The 25,140-nt window shown below is 52.9% G+C and overlaps 1 protein-coding gene across 4 annotated transcripts; it reads right to left on the reverse strand.

The window, feature by feature from the left end:
- Positions 1-16,403: 16,403 nt before the first annotated feature.
- On the reverse strand, positions 16,404-23,610 carry SFXN3 (sideroflexin 3). Of its 4 annotated transcripts, XM_008707878.2 has the most exons (11): positions 23,422-23,601; positions 22,039-22,202; positions 21,212-21,382; positions 20,760-20,858; positions 20,335-20,410; positions 20,103-20,188; positions 19,711-19,838; positions 19,503-19,552; positions 18,626-18,675; positions 18,114-18,161; positions 16,404-17,841 (listed from the first exon to the last, which is right to left on the reverse strand). In XM_008707878.2, the coding sequence occupies exons 2-11, from the start codon at positions 22,197-22,199 to the stop codon at positions 17,745-17,747; spliced, it is 966 nt and encodes a 321-aa protein (XP_008706100.1). In that variant the 5' UTR covers positions 22,200-22,202; positions 23,422-23,601; the 3' UTR covers positions 16,404-17,744. The 4 variants fall into 4 exon arrangements, 2 of the variants coding, with proteins under 2 accessions (XP_008706100.1, XP_008706164.1); XM_008707942.2 differs by lacking the exon at positions 18,626-18,675 and having other exon boundaries at positions 23,422-23,609; XR_005833246.1 differs by lacking the exon at positions 18,626-18,675 and having other exon boundaries at positions 17,790-17,841; positions 19,700-19,838; positions 23,422-23,610.
- Between the last annotated feature and the right edge of the window lie 1,530 nt (positions 23,611-25,140).

Raw genomic sequence — 25,140 nt, forward strand, 5'->3', positions numbered from 1 at the left:
GTCCTGGGATCAAGCCCTGCATCCGGCTTCCTGCAGAGCAGTGAACCTGCTTCTCCCTCCCCCTCTGCCTGCCGTCCCCCCTGCTTGTGCTCTCTCTCTGTGTCAAATAAATAAAATCTTTTAAAAAATTACTTGGGAGGACCACACATTCTAACCTGTCACTTCATGAACCCTGTTTTGACACAGCTGGTGAAAATAGTGGGGTTGCAATTTTGATGAAGAAGCAGAAGTGAAACAAATGGTCCAAATTGATCCATTAAAGATGGATACAGACAAATTGGGCTTCCTGTGAATATTAGAATCACTTAACAAAGGCTCAACATAGATGATTAAGATGGAATAGCATGTAAATACCTACTATAGTGAACTTATCAAAGTGAACAATATGTATAGGAAGATAAGGTTAAGTGAAAAAGAAATATATGGATACTGTTTATCGTATATATCATCAATAAAAATAACACCCTAAAACAGGGGCCCCTGGGTGGCTCATTCGGTTAAGCATCTGACTTTGGCTCAGGTCATAATTTCAGAGCCCTGGGATCTAGCTAGCTTGGTGGGGAGTCTGCTTGTCCCTCTCCCTCTCCCTCTGTCCTTCCCTGCCACCCCTGCCCCCGTGCGCTCTCTCAAAAAAAATTTTAAACAAATAAATAAAATCTTAAAAAAAAACACCCAAAAACAATTTGGAATGAGGCAAATGGTTGTGTATAATGCTTACTATTCCTTTATTTTGTAAAATTATTTTCCATAATAAAAAAGTAGAGGCTATTTTTATAGGTAAATTAGATGTTGAGATACATTTAGAAAGATGGGACAGACAGTGGGAAGAGAAACATAATTCAGCTACAAATAGCGTTACCAAATGAAAGGTGGAACACCCAGGGGACTAGCTGTCTGGAATACCCATAGGCATTAACTCAGATTAAATGAGCTTTAAGACATGCAGAGAAAGATCAGGTGAAAATTTCTTTAATGTACTTAACTTATATCCAAAGAGGCAATCCCCCCCCCCCAGTGTCCCATCCACTTTTGAGACGGAGAATGTAGCTCCATTTGACCTGACGACTTGGCCATATTTTGTATTAATAAACTTAGAAAGGATGTTTAAATCATTCAGACTCTTTCCACATTTCTTGTTCTCTTTTTGTTTTTAACTCCCCCCCCCCATTTTGAAGTATAACGGGAGAAAAGTGCACAAAATAGAGATATAGTTCAATTAACTATTACAAAATGAATACTCATGTGATCATCCAGGTCAAGAAACAGAACATTGTTAACTCCCAGAACCCCCCATCATGTCCTATTAGAACCATTAATCCCTCCTGTTCCCCCTAGATAACCATTTCTAACTCTGTATTTTAATCTTACCTGGTTTGACTTCTGTGTAAATTGTGATACACCTAGGAATGGAATTGCTCCTTATCCAACATGTGTGATATACATGTTTCAACATTAGTAGTTATTACCAAACCATTTTTCCAGAGGGACTCTATCAATTTACACAGTCCCTAGCAGTTAATGAGAGCTTCCACTGTGCCACATCCTTGTCGACACTTGGTATTGTCAGTCTTTTAAATTTTAACCATTAAGTAAATATTTTAGAGACTAAGATTCTAAGATGGCCAGTCCACAAGGATTCCTCCCCTGGATTTTTAAAAAAACTTTATTTTGAAATAATTTAACATTTGTCTGTAATTGAAATTTTATCACATGTATAGATTTGTGTGACCATAAAGTAAATAAATGGGTCTTCTGGGGTATGACGGACTCAAGCTCACACCAAGGGAAAAGCTTGTAGAATCTATAATAGGAGACCAGGGGCACGTGGGTGGCTCAGTCGGTTGAGAGTCTGCCTTTGGCTCAGGTCACGATCCCAGGGTCCTGGGATCAAGCCCCACATGGGGCTACCTGCTCAGCGGGGAGTCTTCCTTTGCCTCTCCTCCAGCTCCTGCTCTCTCTCTCTCTCTCTCAAATAAATAAAATCTTTATTTTAAAAAGATTTGTAATAGTGACCAAATGTCATTTAATAGATTAAGTTGCTTTTTATTTTTTTAAGATTTTATTTGAGAGGGAGACCAAGAGAGAGACAGAGAGCAGGGGGAGGGGCAGAGGAAGAAGGAGAAGCAGGCTCCCTCCTGAGCAGGGAGTCCAATGAGGGGCTCCATTCCAGGACTCTGGGATCATGACCTGAGCTGAAGGCAGATGTTTAACCGACTGGGCCACCCAGGCGCCCCTAAATTGCTTTTTAAATTATTATCAAAGGTCATTGAAGGGAGGGGCGCCTGGCTGGCTCAGTCAGGGGGGTATGCAGCTCTTGCCCTCGGGGTTGTTTGAGCCCCACGTTGGGTGTAGAGATTACTTAAAAAATAAAATTTTTAAGAAAAAAGTTGTTGAAGAGAAAGGAGGCTAGTTGTCAGGAAAGCTAAATACACGTTTTTACCGGCTACCTGTTGGGGCAGCTGTGGGCAAGGCTAGAGCCCCAGAGTCACTGGTTGAAGTCCACTGTTCATTATGGCACACTCAGGAGGAAAGATTTGGTGATGACAAGTGATGTTCTCCAAAGTGGCAGGCTCCTCAGTCCCGCCTTACTTTTTACTTGAAGACAATTTTCTGTAAACGAGGTCAATGAGATAACTTCCTGCTGCCACCTCTACAGTGATTCCTTGTCCCTTCTACCATGATTGTATATGTCCAGATGATTCCCAGAGTTCCATCTCTGGCCCAGACTTCTCTCCTAAATATCACACCGGTACATTCGAACTGATAAATCCACTTCTAACATTTTCTTCCAAGCAGCCAGGGAACAAGGCCATAAACAGCTTCTGCCTGCATATATTTATGGCTCCCAGAAAAAAAAAATCAATATATCAAATCACAGGGTGATTTTATTGACTCTGCTTGAGTGATATGCTCAAAAAGAATTAATGACATGGCCGAGGCCTGGCCATCCTGGAGCATGAGTCCCCCCCTGTAGCAGACACAGTCGGTGCCCCAGCCATCTACTCTTGGCCACACCAAAGTCTACCTGCAGACAGTTCCTGTACAATCTCATGGGTCCCTCTGCCCGAGGGAGGCCTCTGGCTCCTAGAGTGAGCTCGGGTAGCAGGGCAGGCTAAAAACGCCAGAGTTAACTCAAAAGCAAGCCAAGTCCAGTGAGGGCCAGGAGTTGAAGGATAAATACCTCTCTTCCTTTCCTTCCTGGGATCATTTTGAGGTGTATTCTGTCCAGTCTTCCAGAGGGCTCCAGTGGGATTGAGCTCCAGTTACCCTAGGTGGTAACTCGCTCACTGATGCACTCTATTTGCTTTTCCTCCCTTCCCTCCATCTGTCTCCCTCACCGTGTTTTCTGGGAGGGTTCCCAAATAAACAACTTAAACTCAGCCCTTGTCTCAGGAGGTGCTTTCTGAGGAACCAGAACTAAGGTAACCCCTGTAAAGGCCATCTGTCTGGGAGCCCCATCAAGACCATATGACCAGGAAAAGATCTCAGACCCCAAACTACATTTGTGACAGTATCCTTGCTCACATCCCACTTTCAACCTTTGCTTTTAAGATGTAACAGTGCAGTGTTGGCTTCTGTGAGGAGTTGGGCAATAGGTTAACATACAAGACCTCTCTGAACTGGCTATTTCCCTGAAACCAAGGAAGAATCTGGAAAATGTATGCTCAGAACTCTGGGGAAGAAATGGTGGATGTTTTCTCAAGGGCTGATGGAAGACAAAGAGCACTATTAGGCAGGAACTACATGACTTTTAAAGAACCACACCATGTAGAGAACTCTGGACCCTCGGCAAGCATCCGAATATGGTGAGTATAATCCTGAGCGGAAAACAGCTGCCATCTCTGGTCAGTGTGGGCAACTCAGCACTAACACAACAAACATGTTAGAAAGAATAGGCTAGGGCCGCCTGGGTGGCTCAGTCAGTTGCGTGTCTGCCTTCGGCTCAGGTCATAATCCGAGGGGCCTGGAATCGAGTCCTGCATCAGGCTCCCTGCTCAGTGGGGAGTCTGCTTCTCCCTCTCCCTCTGCCCCTCCACCCCACTCATGCTCTCGTGTGTGCGTGCACCTACTCACTCTCAAATAAATAAAATCTTTAAACAACAATAAAAGAATAGACTAGAACGAACAAACATGAGGCTCAGTAGGAACCTCTGAGCTTGAGAAGTCCCTAAGCCTTACATGTTAAAATGCTGAGCCACATGAAATCCCAGAGGCCTTCGAGTATTCTACCCTTTTCCCCCACAGAAAGGTACAGGAAGAGAGGTACCAAGAGGTAGCAATCAGGAGAACTGTGTCTAGCAAGCCTCCTGCTGGTTCTGTCCCCCCATTTAGGGAGACCCAAGTGGGGATTTTTTTAAGTAGAATCACACTGAAGTTGGACTCAAGAAATGGGTAGAAAATGGCGCTTTAAACAAAGCTGAGATCTCCAGGGTCCCTAGGGTTGACTTAATGTCACACTGCCCTCCGCAACATTTTTAAAAGAATTTGGGTTTCTCACAAGACGGAAGACTGCTGTGACCCAGGTCTTGTGCTTCAGGAGCTGCCAAAGGCCAACTCTGGCCACCTCTGCAGCGGATGGCAGCGAAAAAGGCCCCACGGGGTAGGAAGGGCCTCACAGAAGCTCTTACTCGAACTGAGAATCCAGGCTTCCAGGCAGCTTCGCCAGCAGCTGAGACCCATCTGAACCTCAGTTTCTTCTGAGAAATGAGGGTGAATTCAGCCTTTAGACGTGTTGTATTTGGCACAGTGTTTTTGAGTTTTTATCTATTTGCCAATATTTCTGTAGTGAGAATTTTTATATAAAAATCCAGAATTTGGGGGCCAGAGTCAGCAGACCAGGATGTTCAGAGAAGCCGGGGGAAGAACTCCCAGCTGCTCTTAGTGCTGAGATCGGGAGGTAAGAAAAGTCAGAGCTAATATCAAGCTGCTGGTGCTGCCAAAAAAAAAAAAAAAAAGATTGAAGAGAAAAGAAAAGCTGGGGAATTTCGTCCACCCAGCAACCATTGAAGATAAGTACTGGCTGCTGTTTTCAGTGGGGCTGGCGCTCTCTGGCTCGCCACAGTCCTGATGATGGGGCCAACTTCACTCGGTTAAGATTCCTGCCTGCCCCTGCAGCCTTTGCGGTTATGATCCTTGAACCAGATGGTTCTTTGGTGCTAATTCGCAACAGCGGCAGCAGCAACAGCTACCACTTAGCAAATGGTTCCGGTGTGCCAGGCACCGGGGCTGGCAATTTACTCACATGAGCTTGTTTCAGACCCACAATGCCTTGTAAGGTAGGATTATTAACCTTACTGTTTAAATAAGAACACGAGGTTCAGACCTGTAGGTAAGTTTGCCCACTGTCACACTGACCCGGAAGCAACAGAGTCAAGACTTGAACCTGGGGCTGCCGAGGTCTGAGGCACCGTTCTTACCATCGCACTATCCTGACATCTCAGTGTTCTCTTTGTCAGCCTCACTTCGGTGCAGCTGGAGCTGGAACTGCAGCCGGCTGCTTATAAATGTAAACGCCCCGGCCTCTGTCCTCCCAGCCCAGCCGCAGAGATGCGGGTGAGTGTGTGCCCAGCAGCGGAAAATCAGGAGGTGGGAGGTGATGGGGCACAGCCTTGGCTGTAGCATCTGGGCCCCTGAAGCCAAGCTGCTTCGTGGTTAGTATCTAGAGCAGACAAGAGAGATGAGCAGAGGCTGCGGGGGAGGCAGGCCGGTCTCCTGGGAGGGCGGGACCCTTGAGAGGCCTGGGGGAGAACCTCCAGCTGCTGGGGTGCTGAGACAGGCAGGTGGAAGGTGAGAGAGTTACGGCCGACACCTGAGTGGCTGCTGTTGGCAGGGCCTCTCCTGGCTCTGCGGGCTTGGGGTGGCGGGTTGCGGTGAGTGGAAACCGGGTGGCTGTCTGAGCTGGGGGGGCAATGTGAGCCTCTGAGCCATGGAGCTTAGGGGTCCCACCCGTGCCTTCCTCCTTCTTGCCCCTCAGCCCTCCTGGTCTGAGTGGTCTGTGGCAACCAACCAGGTTCCTTTGCAGGAGGCAGCTCAGCGACCTCCCGGGGAAAAACGGGATTGGAGCCTTTCTCGGGCGCAGCAACCTACCTGAAGCCTCAGGGCCACCAACCCCTGCAGGGCAAGGACGTGAGAAGGACAGGGAGGAAAGGACTCGTTCGTTCGGAGCCCCTTCACCTCGGCGCGGCCGCGACTTGCCTGGCTCGGTGGGTAGCAGGGGGGATGCGGCGCGGTCAGGGGGCGAAAGCACCGCGCGGTTCCGTGGCCCGGTGAGGTGAACGGCGCGAGCCCAGAACCTGGCGACGGGCCTGTGATCCCGCGGCCGAGGCCTGGAGCGCCCCCTGCGGGGGGCCGAGAACCGCGCAGGCAGGTGCCGGCGCGGGGCGAGGAGGCCGGCGGAGGGAGCTCCAGCCCCGCCCGGGAGCGGGGTGCGCCCCCATCCCACCTGCGCGAGGGCACCCCGCCCGGGGGAGGAGGGGCGGGAGTCCGAGGCGGGTCGGATTCCCAGCCAGCTCTCTCCTCACAGGAGGCGGCCCATTATCCGGCGTCGTTAAAGAGCAATTAGATGGAAATTAAGCCGAGAACAAGTATTGATTATCTCATTAAGGCCGGGGGAGCCCGCTCTGTCGGTGAGAGTTTACCGCCGCTCACCCCATTATCTGCAAGGTGAAAGCCTGAGGTCATCAAAACCCAGGGAAGTATCGATCTTACCCCTAACCCCAAACCCAGTCCCGGGCCCTCCCGCTAGAGCGTGTAGGCTCTAGAGAGGTGACACCGGGGGTGTGACGAGGTGGAGGAAGATCTCAGGCCCCCACTCGCTGGATCTTAGGTTCCTTTCATTTTCTTCTTCTAAATCATTATTTTTCCCGATGCTACTGGGGTGGGGGGAGGCGGGGCCAGAGATAGTTCACATCTCTCTAGGGCGGTAGAGGGGACTCCCCTAGTTTACAACCAGGGAAGATAAACTAAAGTTGAAACTTAACCCCAAGTATTTGCCCCTGTCGACACAGTGTATAGGGTGTCCCTGGGCCCCAAACCCCTTACCCTGCATGGAGGGGGAATGTCTTAGTTCTAGATCACCACCATCCCCAAAGGAAGAGATACCTGGGATCGCCCCCAGACCCCCCAAGTCTTAGAAACCTCAAAGTTCAGAAGAGGCTTCCCCAGAGTCCCAGATGATGTGACCTTTGGAGAAAAATCCCAGCATATTAGAAAGAAAAGTTGTTTTCATCCTACTTCTGCTTCTAGCTAGCTGTGTAACCTCGGGCAAGTCACTTGCCTCTTCAGGCCACAGAGTCCTCAAAAGAACGGGGTTGGAAGAGCCCTAAAGCTCCTGCGCCCTCAGACACAATAATCTGTCAGACAAAGTGCTGAGCTCAGGCTGGCCGGCCTCAGGGGTGCAGCTGTGTGCCCAGCCCCTGCCTGCCCCCCAGGAGCTTATGCCTCAGGGGGAAGAAGACATGGAACAGATCATCATGGAAATAATAAGTTACAATTAGGATATGAATGAGAAGGAGTGCAGGTGCTGTGAGGCTGTTTAAGCAGGGAGCGAGGGAGCTTGCGCAGGAAGCAGATGGTTCAGTAGAAACACAGAGAACGCCTGTTGCCCACTAACTCATTCAACACACAGTTAACCAAACGGGCTCCAGAGCCCATGGTGAGCAGAACGACGGGTCCCTTCTCTCTGGAGCCTACCGTCCAGTGAGGGCGACAGATATCAATGATAGAATCACACAAATAAAGGCAAAAGCACACATAGGGTACATGAAAAATATGACAGAGCAGTGAGCAAGAATAAGAGGAGGAATTGACTTGGGGAAGAGAGAAAGGCAAGGAGAGCGACTGTCACAAGTCCCTTCAAGCGAGACTTTGGGAAAGCTGGGGGAGTCTCCTGGAGAGGGCGCACCTTCCTCCCCAACTCGCCTTGCCTTGGGGCGCGCCCAGAGACGGCGCAGAGAATAGGGTTCCCGTCCCTGACACTCCCGACCCCATGGTGGGGCTCACCTGAGAGAGTTTCAGGCGAGGCCGGGGGCAGAGGGGAAAGAGGCGGAGGAAGGGGGGCGGAGGGAGGGATGGCGGCGGCAGGTGGTACGGCCGGCGCACACCAAGTTGGCCCGAGCCGAGCGTAAGGCGCTGCTGCGGTATCTGGGCTCATCTCCCTGCCCCGGAGCCGGGCAACTATTAATCTTGGTTGACGGTTTCTAATGTCCTAATTGGGAAGTGGGGAGAGCGGCCCAGTCCGCCCTAAAGGTAGAAGCGGCTAATGGGCCTCTTCATCACCGCCAGGAGCGGGTCCCTGGCGGAGCGCGAGGGGCGCTGCGGCAGGTGAGACGCGGCGCTGGCGGCGGCCCTTAATGAAGCCGCCCGGCCGGGCCGCCCGCGCTCCCGGGAGGCAGGCGGTTCCAGGGCTGAGAGGGCGGTTCGCTCAGCCGCGCGCTGGGGCTCCCCGGGGCGCCTTTCCCTGAGGAGGCCTCCTGGGGGCGCCGTGCCGGGGTGGCTGGGGGTGCTGGGTTAGACCTGAGGAGATACGGATCTGTGCAGAGGTGAAGGGAGTTGCACGGGATATGGGGGGAGGAGGGGTCGCCCTGCAATAAGCGAGGACCGGGCACAAAGTGGGCGCCCCGCAATGTTGCCGACCCGCAAGGCCTATGCACGACGTGTGCAGGGCGGAGATGTAGGAGCAAGTGCGCATCCGTGGGCTCCCGGGACCCTAATGACTCCAGAGTCTCTTGTCTTTTCGTAGCCGCGCCACTGCCCCTCTGCGACTCAGTTTCCCTTCTGGAGGGGGTTTGTGAGCTCCCAGCCCTCACCTCTCATGTCCTTGCCCCGCCCCCCCCCCCCCCCCAGCATATCCCAGCGCCCTCAGCCTCTCCCGCCCCCTTCCCCCTCCAGCCGCCTCAGAAATATATTGTATTCTCACCTAATCCTGTTCAATTACAGCATAATAAAACACATAATAAAAACCTAATTCATTTTTCTCCCGCGCCCCCCATCTCCCGGCATCTTCTTGCTCGGGATTAAAAATTTGTCTTCATGCTTGTGGCACCGCAGTCCCGGCGCGTCCGCATCTTTAATGTATGAGCCGGGGAGCTAGGGACCAGTGGGTTCCGCCGTCTTCGCGCCGGGAAGGCGTCCGCTAGTCACCTGAGGACGCGGGTGGGGAAGGAGGGAGAAGTGCAGACCTGAGTGCGGGCCCCATTGGCAGCCACCCCTCCCTTCCACGGGATGGCCCGGGGCTCAAAGGCCCCCAGATTTCCAGTGGCTGGGCGATAGCCTGTAGGTCCGATCCGTCAGACCCGCTGTGGCCTCCAGGGGCCGCAGCGTGGGGCAGGTTTCGGGGTGGTGTTTACTAAGATCTGGCTACCTGATGCCGCCCAGCCCCCTGACGCAGAGCACAGCCAGGCGTGGAGGGCCCGGTGTCCTCAGCCTCCATTCTCTCCTCTGCTTCTGATCTCAGCTGGCCCGGCCAACACAGCTCTGGCTCATAAGTTCCTACCACCATCCCCAGTCCCTAGGGACTCTACCACCCTCTGATCACATTGTGAACAACCTGGATCACTGAAACAAGGTTAGAACTTCCCACAAAGAATTATTAAGAATTCAATAAGAGAAAATTTCCTACAAAGGCACAGTACCTGGAGTTTACAGGGGGCAGATCTGAGACCCAATACTATACCCCAGTGATATTTCCTCATGCCTTCATTTCTTCCCTCATGCATTTAGGGCAAGGGTTCCCAACGTTCTAGAATTATAAAACCTTTAGTTTTCTAGTAATTTTTTCACAGTACCCTAGACCAAAAGAAATATCTAGTAGTTCCCTGTAGGTACTTAGGTCCAAGCAATTTAGTACATATTTATGGCCTAACTCCTTTGTACCTGTTTGAAAAACAAATACACACACATTCTGGGGGGGGGGATATATTTCTTAAAGATTTTATTTATTTGAGAGAGAGAGTGAGTGGGAGGGAGAAGGAGAGAGAATCTGAAGCAGACTCCGCCGAGTGCAGAGTCCAATGTGGGGCTCGATCCCACAAGATCATGACCTGAGCCGGAACCAAGAGTCAGACGCTTAACCGACTGAGCCACGCAGGGGCCCCAAGGATATTTTTATGTAATTTTCTTTATTATTATTATTGCTTTTAAGTAGGTTCCACACCCAACGTGGGGCTTGAACTCACCACCCCAAGATGAGAGTTGCATGCTCTACCCACTGAGTCAGCCAGTTGTCCCCCCCTTTTTATGTAATTCTTAACCTTTGTTACTTACTAGTGGGATGTTGTGCCTGTTGAGATCTGCGAAACTTCTCAGAACTTAGAATCAGCTTGGCTGCTGCCACCCTCATTGCCTGTGCCACATGGACTTTTTTAGTCACAGCAGCCATCAAAAATCCAGTTTTGCAAAGACATTGAAAATAATGCAGCACGGTCTAATTTTGAAACCATGAATTTGAGCTAGTAGTTTGTGCAATGTCCAAAAGATGCGGAGTATTGCTGGGTTCCTCTTGAAAATGGAAAATGTCCTGCAGCAGTCCTGCGAATTCATTGTGGCAGTCCGGGATGCCTCGGTACACAGTTTGGAAACCACAGATTTAGGGAGTCTGCCTGTATCCTTTACACAAGTCTCTTTGGTGGTCTTGGAAAGTTTGGGACAATTGACTGGAGGTCATCTGGTTTGGCCAAAGGAAAATAACTTGAATTTCATCTACAACTCAGGGGTCAGATACAAGCAGGGGAGTCTTACAGCTTGAGGGTTTAGGTGTTGGAAGCCAGCTTGCAGAAATGGGGCCTTGAAAGAAAATCACTAGCAGTGACAAGCAAGTCCAGCCAGGAAAAGCCAGACTCAGCAGAAGGACTGAGTATCATAAAAAGGAATTCTTTCAGGTATATTGTAGGATGATGCTTAATCTTACATCACTACTACCCAGCACTTCCCTACCCCATTGTGCCTTGGTGCCCTGGGAAACAGGCCATGAAAATGAAACTGTATGGCCAGAGGCCCAAGCAACTCTGCTGTGGGACCACTCAGTGGGAACCGGACCAGAATAAGGTGAAGGTATCTCCTTTCCAGCATGCCTTAAATGATGGCAGCTCAGTGCGAGCCCCAAGAAGCTGCCCCAAGAAAGTCAGCACTACAGGGCACGAACTGCCACAGGAAGGAGGCATTGTCATGTGCAGAGAAACAGACCACAGAGTTGGACACAGTGGCTCTGATTACATGTGAGACACTCTCTCCCTCACCCCCTTTCATTTGGGACTCGTGGAGAGACACAGAAGAGGGGGGCTGAGCTCCTCCTCTCACTGGCCATCCTATGTAGGGACATATCTAGGGACAGCTTCACTTTGTTTGAGGGACTTTTCAAGCCCCAAGGTTCTGATAAACCTCGCTGAGAGGATATGCTTTCCCACCCTCCAGGCTGAAAGTCACTAAAGACATGAGCCATTGTTTCCTTTGTGAATATGTGACATATTTTAGGTTTGCTGAGGAGTAAAACAGATTGAGAACCACTGTGTTAGTGATCTTACCGAGGACCAACATATGAGTGGGGTTTAGAGCACTTTGCATTCCACATTCATTTATTCAGCAAACATGTATTGAGTACTTACTGTGAGTCGGGCAGTATTATAGGTGTTGTGGGCATTAAAAAGTGAAGATATGGGCTGTTGTTTAACGGGCATACAGTTTCAGATGTGCCAGATGAAAAAGTTATGAAGATCTGTTTCACAATGTGAATATACTTAACACTATTGAATTACACACTAATAAATGGTTAAGATGATACATTTTGTGTTATATGTTTTTCTTATAATTTTTTTTTTTTAAAGGGAAGAGGGGCGCCTGGGTGGCTCAGTCAGTTGAGCATCTGCCTTCGGCTCAGGTCATGATCCCAAAGGTCCTGGGATCAAGCCCCGCATCAGGCTCCCTGCTAAGCCAGGAGTCTGCTTCTCCCTCTCCCTCTGCCACCCTGCCCCATTTGTGTTCTCTCCTTCTCTCTCAAATAAATAAATAAATAAATAAATAAATAAATAAAATTTAAAAAAAATAAAAAAATGAAAAGGGAAGAGATGTTGCCTGCCCTCAGGGGAGGTTTCATTTAAACTGGAGAGAACTACAGACGCACGGGACCAATAGTAACACATGTTGTAGTAAATACCAATCACGGTGATTGCCGGCTCACAGTAATTGCCCTACTTTGGGAACAGCCCCAATCATAGAGGTAGACTTGAAGTAATGATGTCCAATGTCCTTGTCCCTTGACCCTGACCTCTGGCCACCTCCAAGGAGGAGACAGCTGATCTAACCTGTACCAAATTCTGAAACTTGAACAGGCAGCTCAGAAACTGGAGCTGATTAGAAGCAGCTAACCTAATGGCAGTGTCTATAAGTCTCCACTTGCTGAGGCCCCCAGAGCTGCCCAGCTTCCTGCTCTTTCCAAAGCCAGGCTGGTTAGCCCCATCTCTGGTTCTGAGAGCTACTGCAGAGTCCTTCCAATACATTTCTGTTGACTGAAGCTAGCCACAATCATTCTCTGCTGCTTTCCACAAAATAACTTGAATTAAAACCCAAACCAGAAGTGCTTCTTCTGGGAAGTAAAAGTTGCAATTGATTGAGGACTTGCGGGTGTTAGGAGAAGGGAGGTCTTCAGTCAGAAAATAATACAGGTGGTTGCTTGGTTAGTTGATAGATTTACCCAGCAAATGCTTGTTCCATAAGCAAACACTTCACCTTGAAGGAAATGCTGATTGCTTTTAACAGGAGCGGATTACTCACGGATTGGATGTATGGGGTGGAGGGAGGAAGGGGTGGTGTGTGCAGCCCAAGCTATGCGGGGTTCCTGCCCTGTTCGCCTGGACGTTATTCAGTTGCAAAACCTTGCTGGTCTAAGACTGGAGGAAGGAAGGAGAAGCTGGAGGAGGCTGGGACGTGAAGCTGGGGCCTGCTGTTGTCTCTCTGGTAACCTGAGTTGGGACGACAGCCCGTGAGGAAAAAGATGTGCATATTTATAAAGAGAGGAGGGAAAAGCCCAGGAAGCCCCCTTGGAGGGAATGAGGCAACCGGGTCAAGATCCCTCCACAACTCCTAGCAAAGGAATGCATCAGCATCGGGCCGAGATCGCTATAACAGGTATAACAGGCAGGGAACTGACGTGGAGGGGATGGAGAGAGGTACGTTAATGACTGCCGGGCACAGGCTGTGTCCCTGCAGATGGGAAGGGACTCGGTTCACCCAACAGGCCATTTCTACCTAGCGCCGGGCACAGAGCCACTCTCAGTAAACGTTTCCTGAACTGCGGGATGCAAGTGCAAGAGGCAGAGCCGATAGACCCGTAGGCCACGGAAAAACCCGGGCTTGGGACCGAAGGGGAGGCGTCGCGCGATTCCTCGAAAACCTCGCGGATTTCCGGGCAGGAAGTCAAAGGGCGGGCGCTCAGGCGCCCGGGGGCTTCGAAACGGGAAAGGAGGGAGGCGATTTGGCGGATTTAAGGGTCCGGGACCGAGGTCACCCGGAAAGCGGATCTGAGACTAAGGTCCTAGCTCAGACAGGGAAGATGAATTGCATTCCGGGCCAGCGGCGATTAAAGCCGTTGCCTGGGAAACGGAAGGAGGTGGAGCCGAGCCTGACTTGACTGACAAGGGCCAGAGCAGGGGCGGGACTCTGCGCTAGACGGGCTTTGTGTCCCCCCCCCGGGGGGGCGTGGCTTATCTGTGACTGACAGATACCCAGCCACCCCCAGGACGGGGCTGGCTTCAGAAGGACAGCTTGCCAATGGGGCTTGGCTGTGACTTGTAGGGCACCGCAAGGGGACCGGGGACTAGCCTAGTCTGGTTGGCATGCGCCCACAGGGCCGGAGCTGAAACTGGCCCTCAACACGGCCCCTAAGAGGCCGGCCTTCAGTGACCCTAGAAAAGAGCAGGACATACTCGCTTGGCCCCCTCCCTCTGGCCAGGCTAAGCCAGACCGGAGCCCTTTCCCTCCTTAGAACATGGGCTGGAAGAGAGGGAGGGTTGTGGTCTTCATAATGGGCAAGGTGGGAGCTCTGGAGCAGATGAGGCCAGGCCAGCGGAAGAAGGCTGGGGAGGAAGACCGAGGGTGCAGATGTAGGCTTCCAAGGAAGATCCCAGAGTCTGAGCAGGAGGAGGAAGAAGGGAGGCCAACGAATGGGGGAGATTACTGTCCTTTGAGAAAAGTGCTACCTATGCTGACTTCTGAGGAAAAAGTCAAAGTACGTGGAAGCAGTCTGGAAAAGGTACCTGGCTAGGATTTGCCCCTGGAGAGCCTGTGAAGTGAGCCTAAAGCTAACGTTTGCTTTGAGAAGCTGGTATGGAATCAGGAAGGAAAGATGGCAGGAAAGCATTCCTACCTAACTGGCCCCACTGATGCCTTGGCCAGTCTTCTCTCTGATATGGTTTGGTGTTATCTGCAGAGCACAAATAAGTGTATTATAAAATGTTCTTAATGATTTTAACAAAGATTCCTGCACCTCATTCCCCAAGTAGGCTTATTTTACATGGATTTTCCAGAAAAGTTCAAGGCCCCTTTTCAAGGGGATTACCAAAGGCCAAAGCTGTAACTGCAGAAGGAGGCTTGAAGAGTTGACCCAGGGCCCCTTGGACTTTGTGGGAGGCAGCACTCAAGACTGGCAGAACAGGATGGAATTGAAACTTGTTTTCTAAATGTCACCCCACGTTTAAAAAAAAATTTTTTTTTAAGTAAGCTCAAGGCCCAACGTGGGGCTTGAATTTATGCCTCCAAGACCAGGAGTCTCATGTTATACTGACTGAGCCAGCTAGGGGCCCCGTCTAAATGTTGCCACATATTTAATCAAGAATAGGATGGGGCGCCTGGGTGGCTCAGTCGGTGAAGCAGCGGCTGCCTTCGGCTCAGGTCATAATCTCAGGGTCCTGGGATCCAGCCCCGCATCGAGCTCTGTGTGTCAGGCTCCCTGCTCAGTGGGGAGTCTGCTTCTCCTTCTGCCCACCTCCCCCATCACACTCTCTTCTCTCTCTCTCTCCCTCTCAGATAAATAAATAACATCTTAAAATAAAGAATAGGAATCTTTGCTCATGCTCCTTCAGCTGTAAAACCCTCAAGCTTGGAAACTCCTCAGCGGCTTTAGGAACAGATCTGGGTACACTTGTAGGCCTCAGTCTCGCTGGCCTGTAAACAAACTGGGCCCAGGGAAGAGGTGCCCTGGAATGTCAAAGGGACCAGGAGAGCTATTTCAGGTTCGGCTGGGGGCTGGCAGGTCAGGAAGAAGCTTCGCATCGTGGCTTCAGAGTCACATGGCTCAGCTTGAATCCTGGTTCCACCACTCCCTAGTTGTGTAGCTGCGGACAAATTTGTACGTGTCTTTAAGCCTGTGTTTTTGCTAAGAATGGACATAACACGCGTGGCCCCACAGTGGGTTGTGAAGATCGTGAGATAATGGGCTTAAAGCACTTGGCATTATTAAGCCTGGCACCACATGTAGGGCTCAATGAGCAGGGGCTGGTGTCACCCCCACCGCCCATACAAGTAAACTCCTAGTGCCCAAGAGGACTGAGCGAACCCAGGCCAAGTACTAGGTTCACTTCAGGTTGTTGGGGGACCTTGCAGCCCTAAAGATTTTCCCCCACCACCTGGTGTGAGAGCTTTGAGCTGAAAAAGGGGAGATGAGGGGTGTGTCCTGCCGGGAGTAGGCAATGGATTTTATTGTAGATTCATTCATGTTTATTCTTTTGAATCTTCCAAAGCCAAGAGTTAGGGTGAGAGACTCAGCAATAAACTGTTTAATAGTAGCTCTCATCATCTGTTCGTAGATGTGAACTTTTGGCCTCATGTTTCCCAGGTAAAAAAAAAAAGGGGCGTTCCATAAAGAGGGAGTGGAGGGCCCTGGGATGGGAGGAGGGGAGAAGGGGTGTTAACTAGCAAATGGTCTGTGCCAGGCTTGTTCCTGTGTTGTATTGATAGGGGTGTGGAGGGGTATGGAGGGTGTGCTGGTGCCCTAAGTTCTCTCTGACGGAGCTGGACAGTCCTTAGCCCTCCAGCCTTCCTCTCTCCAGGGGCTGCCCTGGGAACCAGAAACTACAAACCCATGCCAAATGCCTGAAGGCACCAAGAAGCCCAGAGCCTAGGTTGGTATGTAGGTGTGTGATCAGCCTTCCTAGCAAAGAAGGAAATGAAGCCAGGACTCTCTGCAAAGGGAACAGAAGGCATCTACATCCCCTCTAGGTTAGTACGGACTCAGGGTGCTTATGGACAGATTTTCTAATCTCACAGCGCCCTCTGCTGGGAGCTGAAGTTTCCTACAGAAGGGGAGAAGAGAGACTAAGCCCTACATTTTGTGGGGAGGGAAGGCAAGGCTGCAGGCAGGAGTCTGGCTCTTCCTGGACACTCAGGACATGGAATCAAATGAAGATCAAGAAGTAGACAGGTTTTCAGTTTATTGAGTAACAATGGCTTCATAGTTTTAGTCGCTGGTGGCAGATAGCTGGGGGAGTAGGAAAGTGCTCTTAGAGGATCCCACTGGGGCCTTCATCTGTAACACCCACTGCTTCAGCCAGAGCTCGTGGGGGTTGGAATCAAGGTCCAGCCCTGTATCCGATGAGTGCACCACCATATATTCCATTCCCAAGCCCACCTCCCCTTTGGTCCACCTATGGATGCCCGGGCCCTTCTTCCTCTTGGGAAGTGGGGGTAGGAGTAGCGGTAGGAGCAGGGCTAAGCCTCAAAAAAGAGAAGCTAAGGTTGGGGTTCTGCTGAGTGTCTAACAAGAGCCAACAGAACACAAAATGTCCTAAGATTGTACACTCAGGGCCTCGCTGTCCTTGAGGGTGTCCTAGTTACATCTACTCGGATACCTGCGGAGGTTAAGCACCGTTCCCACAGCTGTGTCCCTCGGTAAGAGGGTGCAGTGGGAGCTCTGAAAAGGGAATGTTTGCTCTGCCTTCATGGCTTTTTGGTTTGGGGAGGGAGTTGGGACTCTAGGTGTAGATTTGAGGTTATGATGTCAGAGCAGACCAAGAACTCCTAAGATTGTACCTAAGGACGCCCACACTGCAGTGTGGGGGAGATAGGAGGATGGCGGGAGTGCTACGGGATACCAACACTCCTTTGTTCTCATAGAGGAGAGAAGACGAAATGATCTGTTTCACGATGCGGGGGATGCATAAGTCCCCTGTCTCCCTTATCCTGATATGTCTTCCTCTGCCAGCCCAGTTCCTGGGTCAGCTTTGGGAGCTAGGAACCAGAAATCTGAAGGAGTCAGCCCAGTTTGGCCTGCTAGTGTCCCTCAGTCTCTGTGCTGAGATCCCGGGGCTCCTCCCATGTCCAGAAGGGGTGAGGTGCTGCTAGAAATGACTTGGCCGGTGGAACTGTTGAGGCAGGGAAGTCCTGTAGCCTGGCTGGCTGACAGGTGGCAAGGTGCCGAGAGAAGCCAGATATCAGGACACCCTAGGACAGCGTGTCTGTTCCTAGCTTCCAGGACAGCACGTACACACACATGCGCACATGTATCGTGTATGTATGCACGTGGACAGAGAAGCCCAGCAGAAAGGGGTTATGTGACCCTGCTCTTTGAAACCAGAAAGGAGAGAAAAAAGCTTAATGGGGGCACCTCTCTCAGCCTAATGGATTGCTGGCCTCACTGGCTGCTCCCCCACTCAGCCCCCACCCAGTACCAGGCAGATGGGCGAGGTAAGGGGACGGTAAGGCTCCCTAAGAACCACAGCCCAAGCAGGGGAGGGAGGGGGCCAGGGGCTGACCCTCCCTCAGAGCCCCTTGTTGTAGTAAACCACTTCGATGTCAGGGTTTTGCTCACGGATCCGAGCTCTCAGCTCCGGCTCCAGCCTGCTCACGTGTAAGGAGCTGTAACAGAACCGCACAGGTGGTCTGAGTATCCCCCAGACCCAACGTGCATCAGGCTAAGGGATCACCGCCCTTCCTCCTCCCAGAGGGAACCACCTCCTTCGGCTACCAGAAGGCCCAGCTCACGATCACTTCCCTGCCCCAGAATAAGTTTAGTGCCTGGCATGCCAGGCCTCCTCCTGGAACACACTGAAGGACCCTAAGGTCAGCTGGTTCCAGAGAATGTGGAGACCCATCCAGAGCCCCCAGCCACGCCCGGGGGCAGCACTTACCTTCTCTGGGGGAACAGGGCACAGCACAAGGGGGTGGCAAATACCAGGCTGGGGAGAAGAGCGTGGGAAAGGTTTGTGAAGTTTTGACCGAAGGTTGTTCCCTCCCTGCACCCCACCTCATCTCTGGAGACAGCCCCTAGGGATAGAGGCTGATTAAAGCCAATGCTGACAGTAGGTTCTGGCTGAGGGAAGAGCCTCCAGAGCACGACAGTGAGTGTCAGCCTCAGCAGTTAAATGTGCTTGAAACTCCTGGATGTCACCGGTACCAAAAGGTATATTTCCATGCTTTCCTCTCACAGACGAAGACTAGAATCTCTTCGACTATGACCTCGACCTTCAAGGGTGGAGATCACCCCCTAACACACAGCATGCCCTACAAGTGTCCAAGACCCCTACTAGCCAAATGTATGAATGAATGATGTACATAACCATCTTAAAATCAATAAATACCCGCCACATCCACCATGGAAAGGACAGTCTCACACACCCTAGCTGAGTCTCCGCACACTTACCAGAAGCCTACCAGTCCCACCTGCAGGGGCGCCCCCAGCCAGGGGCGACGCTGTGGGGAGACAGAGACAATGGAATGGCTTGTGTCCCCTCCTCCCCTCCCTCCACCCCATTCCCCCTACCACAGCTCTATCCCGCCAACCCTGCCTCTGAGCCTCTGGTATGTGGCCCTTTTCTTTCTCCCGAGCCCATAACAGGGATGGAATCTCCAGATCGCCACCCTCCACTCAGCCAGGCCTGCTTGCTGACACCCTCCCTAGCGTCCCATCGCCCATTCTCCCCTCTCAGAATTGGCTCCACACTTCCTCTAGGAGCTGCTTTCTTCCGGAAGCCGCCTCTAACCCTCCACTCACTTCCTCCCAGCTCAGTGGCATGCATGAACCTGTCCCTTCTCAATTCACTCCAGCCACAGGGACCTCCATTCCGTTCCTCCAAAGGGCACAGGTGGTGCTCCATAAATACTTGTGAATAAATGCTTCAGTGAATGAGCTTGGATTCCCATGCCTTGCTTCTCTCTTCTGTTCGTGCATGTGTGAGCCTGCATGTCTCACTGTTGTCAGTAGGCGACAGCATGAGTGTGATGTCAGGTGTGACTGTGGTAGTCTATCCCTGTGTGTCAGAGGCCTCTGGAGGGATACTGATTCTCTTCAGGACAGAAACCATTTCCTTCCCTTATCCTCTCCTCCTGCTCCCTTAGGGATCTTCACCCCAGCCCAATTCCTTCTTGCTGAATGAATGAAGGGGGAGGGGGCAGCACGGGGTGGGGCAAACAGGGGGCTCTTCTCAGACTCAGGCCAAGCTGGAAACAAGCTCAGAGGCTGACCACTTCTGCTTCCAGCCATCACCACTTCCAGGATGGGAAAGGTAACAGTGACCTACCTTTAGGAAGTCTTTCTTCTCCAGAGTGTCCATGATCACGGGGGGAATGGCTGCGGGGAAAGCAGGGTGAAAAAGGAGGGAGTTAGCAAAGTGAAAGCTCCTCCCTCTCCCCCCAGAGTCACAGCCCCCAGAGTGCTCAAAACCCCTGGAGAATGGCCCCCCATTCTCTTAGAGCCTCCCGTGCCCCGCCCAGGCACCTGTGCCTCACCCATGGCAGGAATGGCCATGCAGATTCTCGATACCACCACCTGGAAGATTCCCTGCTTGGCCGCAGCCACCGAATGGCCGAGTCTCTGACTTTCCTCATCAGTCACTGGGATGCCCACCTGCAGTTCCCTGGAAAGGAAAGGGGGTGAGGGTCAGACCACAGGCCCTAAATCCTAGCTGCAATGCCCTCTTGGGCAGCTATTCCCTGGGGTTCCCTCAGATGTCATGGATTCAAAGGCTATTTCTCCCAGCCCAGGATCCCAGAGTCAGACTGAGACTGTGCCCAGAAACTTCTGTCTGGGGAGGCAGAGGACTGGGCTAGTCTGCATGGCAGGACGGTGTGCCCACATGCACAGGGTGGGGTGTGTGTGTGCCAGGACTGGAGCCACTCACCTCTGCCTCATCAGGGGGATGTTGATGCAGTTGGCGGCTGCCACAGCTGCAAAGGGCACAAACCTGCCGACCAGAGGGGGCAGGTGCTGGGGGAGGGAAGATGGCGCTTAGTGGCCCTAAGGGCCGTGGAGCGGTGAGGAACTCTGGGGAGAGATGTGGGGAGCCTGTAGGTTGGTGTAGATGAGTGATGGGGAAAAGGGAGAAGAATATAGGGTAAATGGGGGGCGTTTACCTTGGTGAGGGATTTGAGCCCCAGGGCTGTGGCCACAGCGCCGGTGGTGGCACTCACATAAGCTGTCCCCAGCTGCCTGTGGGTGGAAGCGTCAGGACACAATGTGGGAGGTGAAGAGTCCAGCGTGTGGTTCTTTCTTTTAGGGACATCCCAAATTCTCAATATATGAGGCGTGGAAGGCAAAGAAATTCCTCCCCTGCTACAGTGTAGACTTGTCTGGAAGCTCCGAGCCCTCCCTTTCTGGAGGAGAGGGGTCCCCATAGTACACACAAGAGGATGCCATGCCCTCAGGCCAGAAGAGTGGGGAGAGGGGCAGGCTGGGAGGAGGGCTTTGAGTCACCGACGGAACAAGCACTCTGGGAACAGAAGCAAACAAGAGGGAGCAACGGTAGGCCCGGGAGGAGTCCCTGGGGACAAGCTCTCACCCCACAGTGATGGGAGCATCACCGCTGCGGTTGGAGTAGTTCACAACAGCATTGAAGGACTGATTCACCCACTGCCAGAACACCACCGTCGGGGTCTTCCTGAGGGAACAAAGACGCTTACTTCTGCCCCCTCTACGGTGTCCCTCATCCTCAGACCCTGATAGTGAGACCCCAGAGGTTATTCCCAAACCCTCAGGAGGGACCCAGCTGATGACCCTAGAACTTGCTCCGGTGACCCCCGCATGACCCTCCCCACTTACCCCACTTGCCAAACCACACACACTGTCTCTGGGCTGGGAGGAACCTCGGGGCTGAGTTCTGAGGGGTGCAGGGCATTCTAGCACAAGCTCTCACCCGCCCACTATTTTCTGCCCAGTTGGCCTCGCCTAGTCATCCAGCTACACCCTAGCACGCCGAGTGCTCAGGGAGGGGACACATGGGGCAGGACCTGCCTGTAGAAGGTGAGCATGCAGCCAGTGATGGTCATGTTCATGGGCACCTGCGCTGACATCCGGCCAATCAGCACCACCTTTTCGCCGGTGTCCGGATGGAAGGCAGAGTCGTACACATACTTGGCCCTCCACAGCTGGTCCTCGGTGAGCCCAGGTGTCACCACACCAGCCCTGCGGAGAATGGCCGGGAAGAGATAGTAGTTCTAGGTGGCAGGTCTGCCCCTGAAGCCCTGACCACTCAGCTCAGGGGAAGTGCGGGCAGAGGACCAGGGACTTTGGCCCTGAATCTCAGAATAAAGGAGCTCCTTGTCTCTGGGGGAGAACCACATCTTTCCAGAAGAGTACGTGGGCCCCCATTTCTATTTTCCTTGTAGCCACACAAAGAGGGGTACCTTTCTGTTTCTGCCTCAATGCTTGGGCATGGGTAATGGTGGTTCCCAATGGGTTGAAATGGCGAGGGGCATCACAAGGGCTTTTCCTCCTGGAGACAAGGGGGATGCTCTCCTTCTCCTTGGGCTCAACTTTGAGACCCTCCATTCTTGCAGAGGGTGGCCTAGCAGCACCCCTTTAGAGAGTCTGTGAAGTAGACAGCAGCCCCCTGCCCACAAATATCAATGCCACCTCCTCAACCCAAACACCCTAAAATTCTCTGGATTAAAGCTCTATGCCATAGTTGTCTGTGATTCTAACACATAAGGCCAGGGAATAAGGGACTTGAGAAGTGGGAGAGTCACTCTCAAGCTTGGGGAGACAGAGGCAAAAGGTACCGTATTCACGTACCAGGAATGAGGCCCTGGGATACAGGGTCAGAGGGGGTAGCAGTCTACCTGTAGTTCTGCACGATGTTCCGGGAAGCTTCCAGCTGTGCTCCAGACAGCAGCAGATTCCGAGGGTCAGTCACAGTGAAGAAGTGCCGGGCTCTGCCCAGGAAAGTGCTTTGGTCCCAACGAGGTTCCTGGATATTGATATCCAAGGGCAACTCACCCATTTTCTGCAGGGCAAAGACGGGAGTCGGAGGACTTCAAGGAGGGTGTCCAAGAGCTCTGTCTGTGGGAACCTCTAGTGGCCCTGCCCTGGTCCCTGGGCCTATCACCAATCTCTTCGAGAAGTCAAGGTGACTCCAGATAGGTAAGCAAGGGTTGGGGGGAGGAGCTGTTTTCTAGGCAAGGTTCGGGCTCAGAGACCTAGAGCCACGGGAGGAGGGGCAGGGGAAAACAGAACCAGAAAAACATATCTCCTTTGCACTCTGGCCTGGTGCAGATTTTCATCAGTGAGGATTTACATGTGCGTGGCTGATGCAAGAGCAGCAACTAATCCCGTGCAGCCACGCTTGTGCTCTGTATGCACAGAAATGCATATTCTCTGCGTTGTATACCCACATTCACGTCAACTTTAGGCCCCAGCTGCTTGAGACCTAGATGCAAACCCCCAAGGCTGTTTGGGAAGATGGCATAAGTCATCCCACGCCCCAGCCCCTGATTGGAGAAGAGCAAGGGCTCATTGGCAGCCCCAGGGATATCTACTCCAGATCTCAAACTAGGGACTCTGAGGCCTGTCAGGCATGCGTGCTAGCGGGCATGCACAAGTCTCCTCTCCAGGGGCATTTTCCTCAACCCACACTGAATGGCAAGGCCCTCCTTGTTCCCCCGCTGGGCAGGGCTGACACAGACACCCATGCACCTCTCCCCAAGCCACCTATGGCCAGAAAGAAGGATTCTCCCCCCCAGTACAGAGAGGAAAGCCTGAAGCAGCCATCTGGCTGTGTTAGGCAAAACCCTACAATATGACTAATCCTCTCCAACCACACTTCCTCCCTCACTGGAAGACACACCCTCCCCTCTCTCACACGCTCGCACTAACATACCCACACACAAAGATACATACATGCCCTACACAGACATACAAACAGTGGACACGCCCTGCATACACCAGCCCACAAAGACCGTTACTTGCACAATCACGCATACACGCACAACCCAGGTCCATCAACTGCAGACACTTGAATGTGTCACCACGCAAGGCCCCACCCTGACATTCCTCCTCACAACCAACCTCCCCTCGCGCCCCCAGCACCTCCCTAGAACCGAAGATACTGAATCCGGAGAGGACAGAGAGCACACTTCAAGGCAGGCTTCCCCCTCCCCCCCCCTTAGCGCTCAATCCCCCACGCCCCCGACCGCGGAACCCCGCCCTGGACAGCCAGCACTCACGCTTTCCTGAGCTCCGGGGCTTCTGGCCTCTGCAGCTCCCAGACCCTCCTTCCTCCCGGCGCGGCGCCCCGGCTCCTGCCCTCCCACCCATCACGCGTAACGTCACGGGTGACGCTGACCGGCAGGAGGGGCGGGGGCTCCCCGCCTCCGCGCGTTCGCCGGGCGTGCCCAGGAATTGGCAGAGCCTGGGGACGGTGGGTGCCCCTTGGGGCGACGCCCCCAGCCCAGTCTACAGGGACCTGGCCCCACACCGCCTCCCAGAGCCAATCGGGGCTCGGGGAATCAGTTCTGGCCAGTCCCCAGCCAGAGAGAGGAGGGGAGGAACCGCGGGTACTGCCCCCTTTGCTTGCAGTCCCCCAGCTGGCCTCGGGGGGGCACCCGGCCTCGGCAGCAACGGGTCTAGGTGCCCAGGGCGAAGGCTCGCAGCGCGCAGGACGAAGGCTGGCTGCGTGGAGGGGCCATCCTCTGATGGTGCGCCTGTAGGGTCTCGGATTACCTTCTGGCTTGTTTACTAGATGGCCGCCTTGGCAGTGGCCCCTACCTCCTTGGCCCCTGGGCTCCTACCCCAGCTCCCACAAGCTCTTGTCACTTCGGCATTTGCAGCCCTTTACAGTCTCCCTCCTGCCTGTGCCCCCTCTATGTCCCCACACTTTTCCTCCCGCAGCCCCCTCCTTACTCGCCTCTTGTAACTTCTAGCTCCACTGGGGGGTCCCCAGTTTCCTTCTGCCCCCAATCCTTACACCTGCACCACAGACTTTAGCCCTAGTCCCTGCCCTGGGATGTGTAGGGGCAAAAGCTTCAAAGTACCTCTGTCTGCATCAAGCAAGTGGATCAGAAAGATTCTCCCTCCCCCTGGTGTCCTGGAACCAGCGGCTCCACCCTGTGCCTTTTCCAGAACTGGGTGGCCAGAGAGACACTTAGTGACACAGAAGGATGCATGTGGAAGAAGGCAACACACACATACACACACTTCAAAACCCACCCAGTCACCTTAGAGAGCACGCCTGCCGCACACCCAGGCGCCAGCCCACGCTCCTGCCCGCCGCATGCTTACGCCCCCTCTGCCCAGGTGACATTCCCTCACTGAGGCCTCAGGGGTGACGCTGAAGGGTGGCAATTCCAAGAACCCTAGTATCTGTCTTGGCCTGGAGAAGACGCGGTTCTGGGCTCCCCGGCGCTGAACCTGGAGCGGGAGGGGACGAGGTGTGACCCAAACCCTAAGTTCGTGGAGCGGGATGGGGCATCAGAACTCGAACTGCAGCGGGCAGAACCCAGCGGCCTCAGCCCAGGTGACAAACGGCTGTCCTGCGCGCCCAGGGGAGGGGACGGAGGCAGTGACTGGCGGCCCTCGCAGCCAATGGGAGCCCGCGGCTACGCAGGCCCGCCCTATTCCAGCAGCCTGGGCGGAGCGTGGGCGAGGTTCCCCAGGGCTGCGGCAAGCGCTAGCGGGTGCGGGCGGGGGAGGCCGGCGGCTGCAGCACCAGCAAGCAGGTGAGGGGAGCCAAGTTCGAGAGGTGGGGGCCGAGACGACCGACCCGAGGGTGGGATGCTGCGTTCTGAGTCCCAGAGCCATTCTGGGGGACAGCCGCTCCGGGTTTTGGGCGCGCCGTTGTGGGACTCTAGCCAGCAGGTCGTCCGCCAAAGCCTGGGAGAGGTTCAGGCAACCTCTTTATTTTATTTTATTTTATTTTATTTTATTTTATTTTATTTTATTTTATT

The sequence above is a fragment of the Ursus maritimus genome, unplaced genomic scaffold (genome assembly GCF_017311325.1).
Source record: "Ursus maritimus isolate PB19 unplaced genomic scaffold, ASM1731132v1 scaffold_7, whole genome shotgun sequence".
Taxonomy (NCBI): Eukaryota; Metazoa; Chordata; class Mammalia; order Carnivora; family Ursidae; genus Ursus; species Ursus maritimus.

What these genes read in the sequence shown, in the direction of transcription:
- SFXN3 (XM_008707878.2), bottom strand. Translation starts at nt 22,199, where the DNA reads ATGGGTGAGTTGCCCTTGGATATCAATATCCAGGAACCTCGTTGGGAC. An exon ending in TGCATGCTCACCTTCTACAG is followed by an intron (nt 20,859 to 21,211) that starts GCAGGTCCTGCC and finishes TTGTTCCCTCAG; the next exon opens with GAAGACCCCGACGGTGGTGT. An exon ending in GTGGGACTGGTAGGCTTCTG is followed by an intron (nt 18,162 to 18,625) that starts GTAAGTGTGCGG and finishes TCTTCTCCCCAG; the next exon opens with CCTGGTATTTGCCACCCCCT.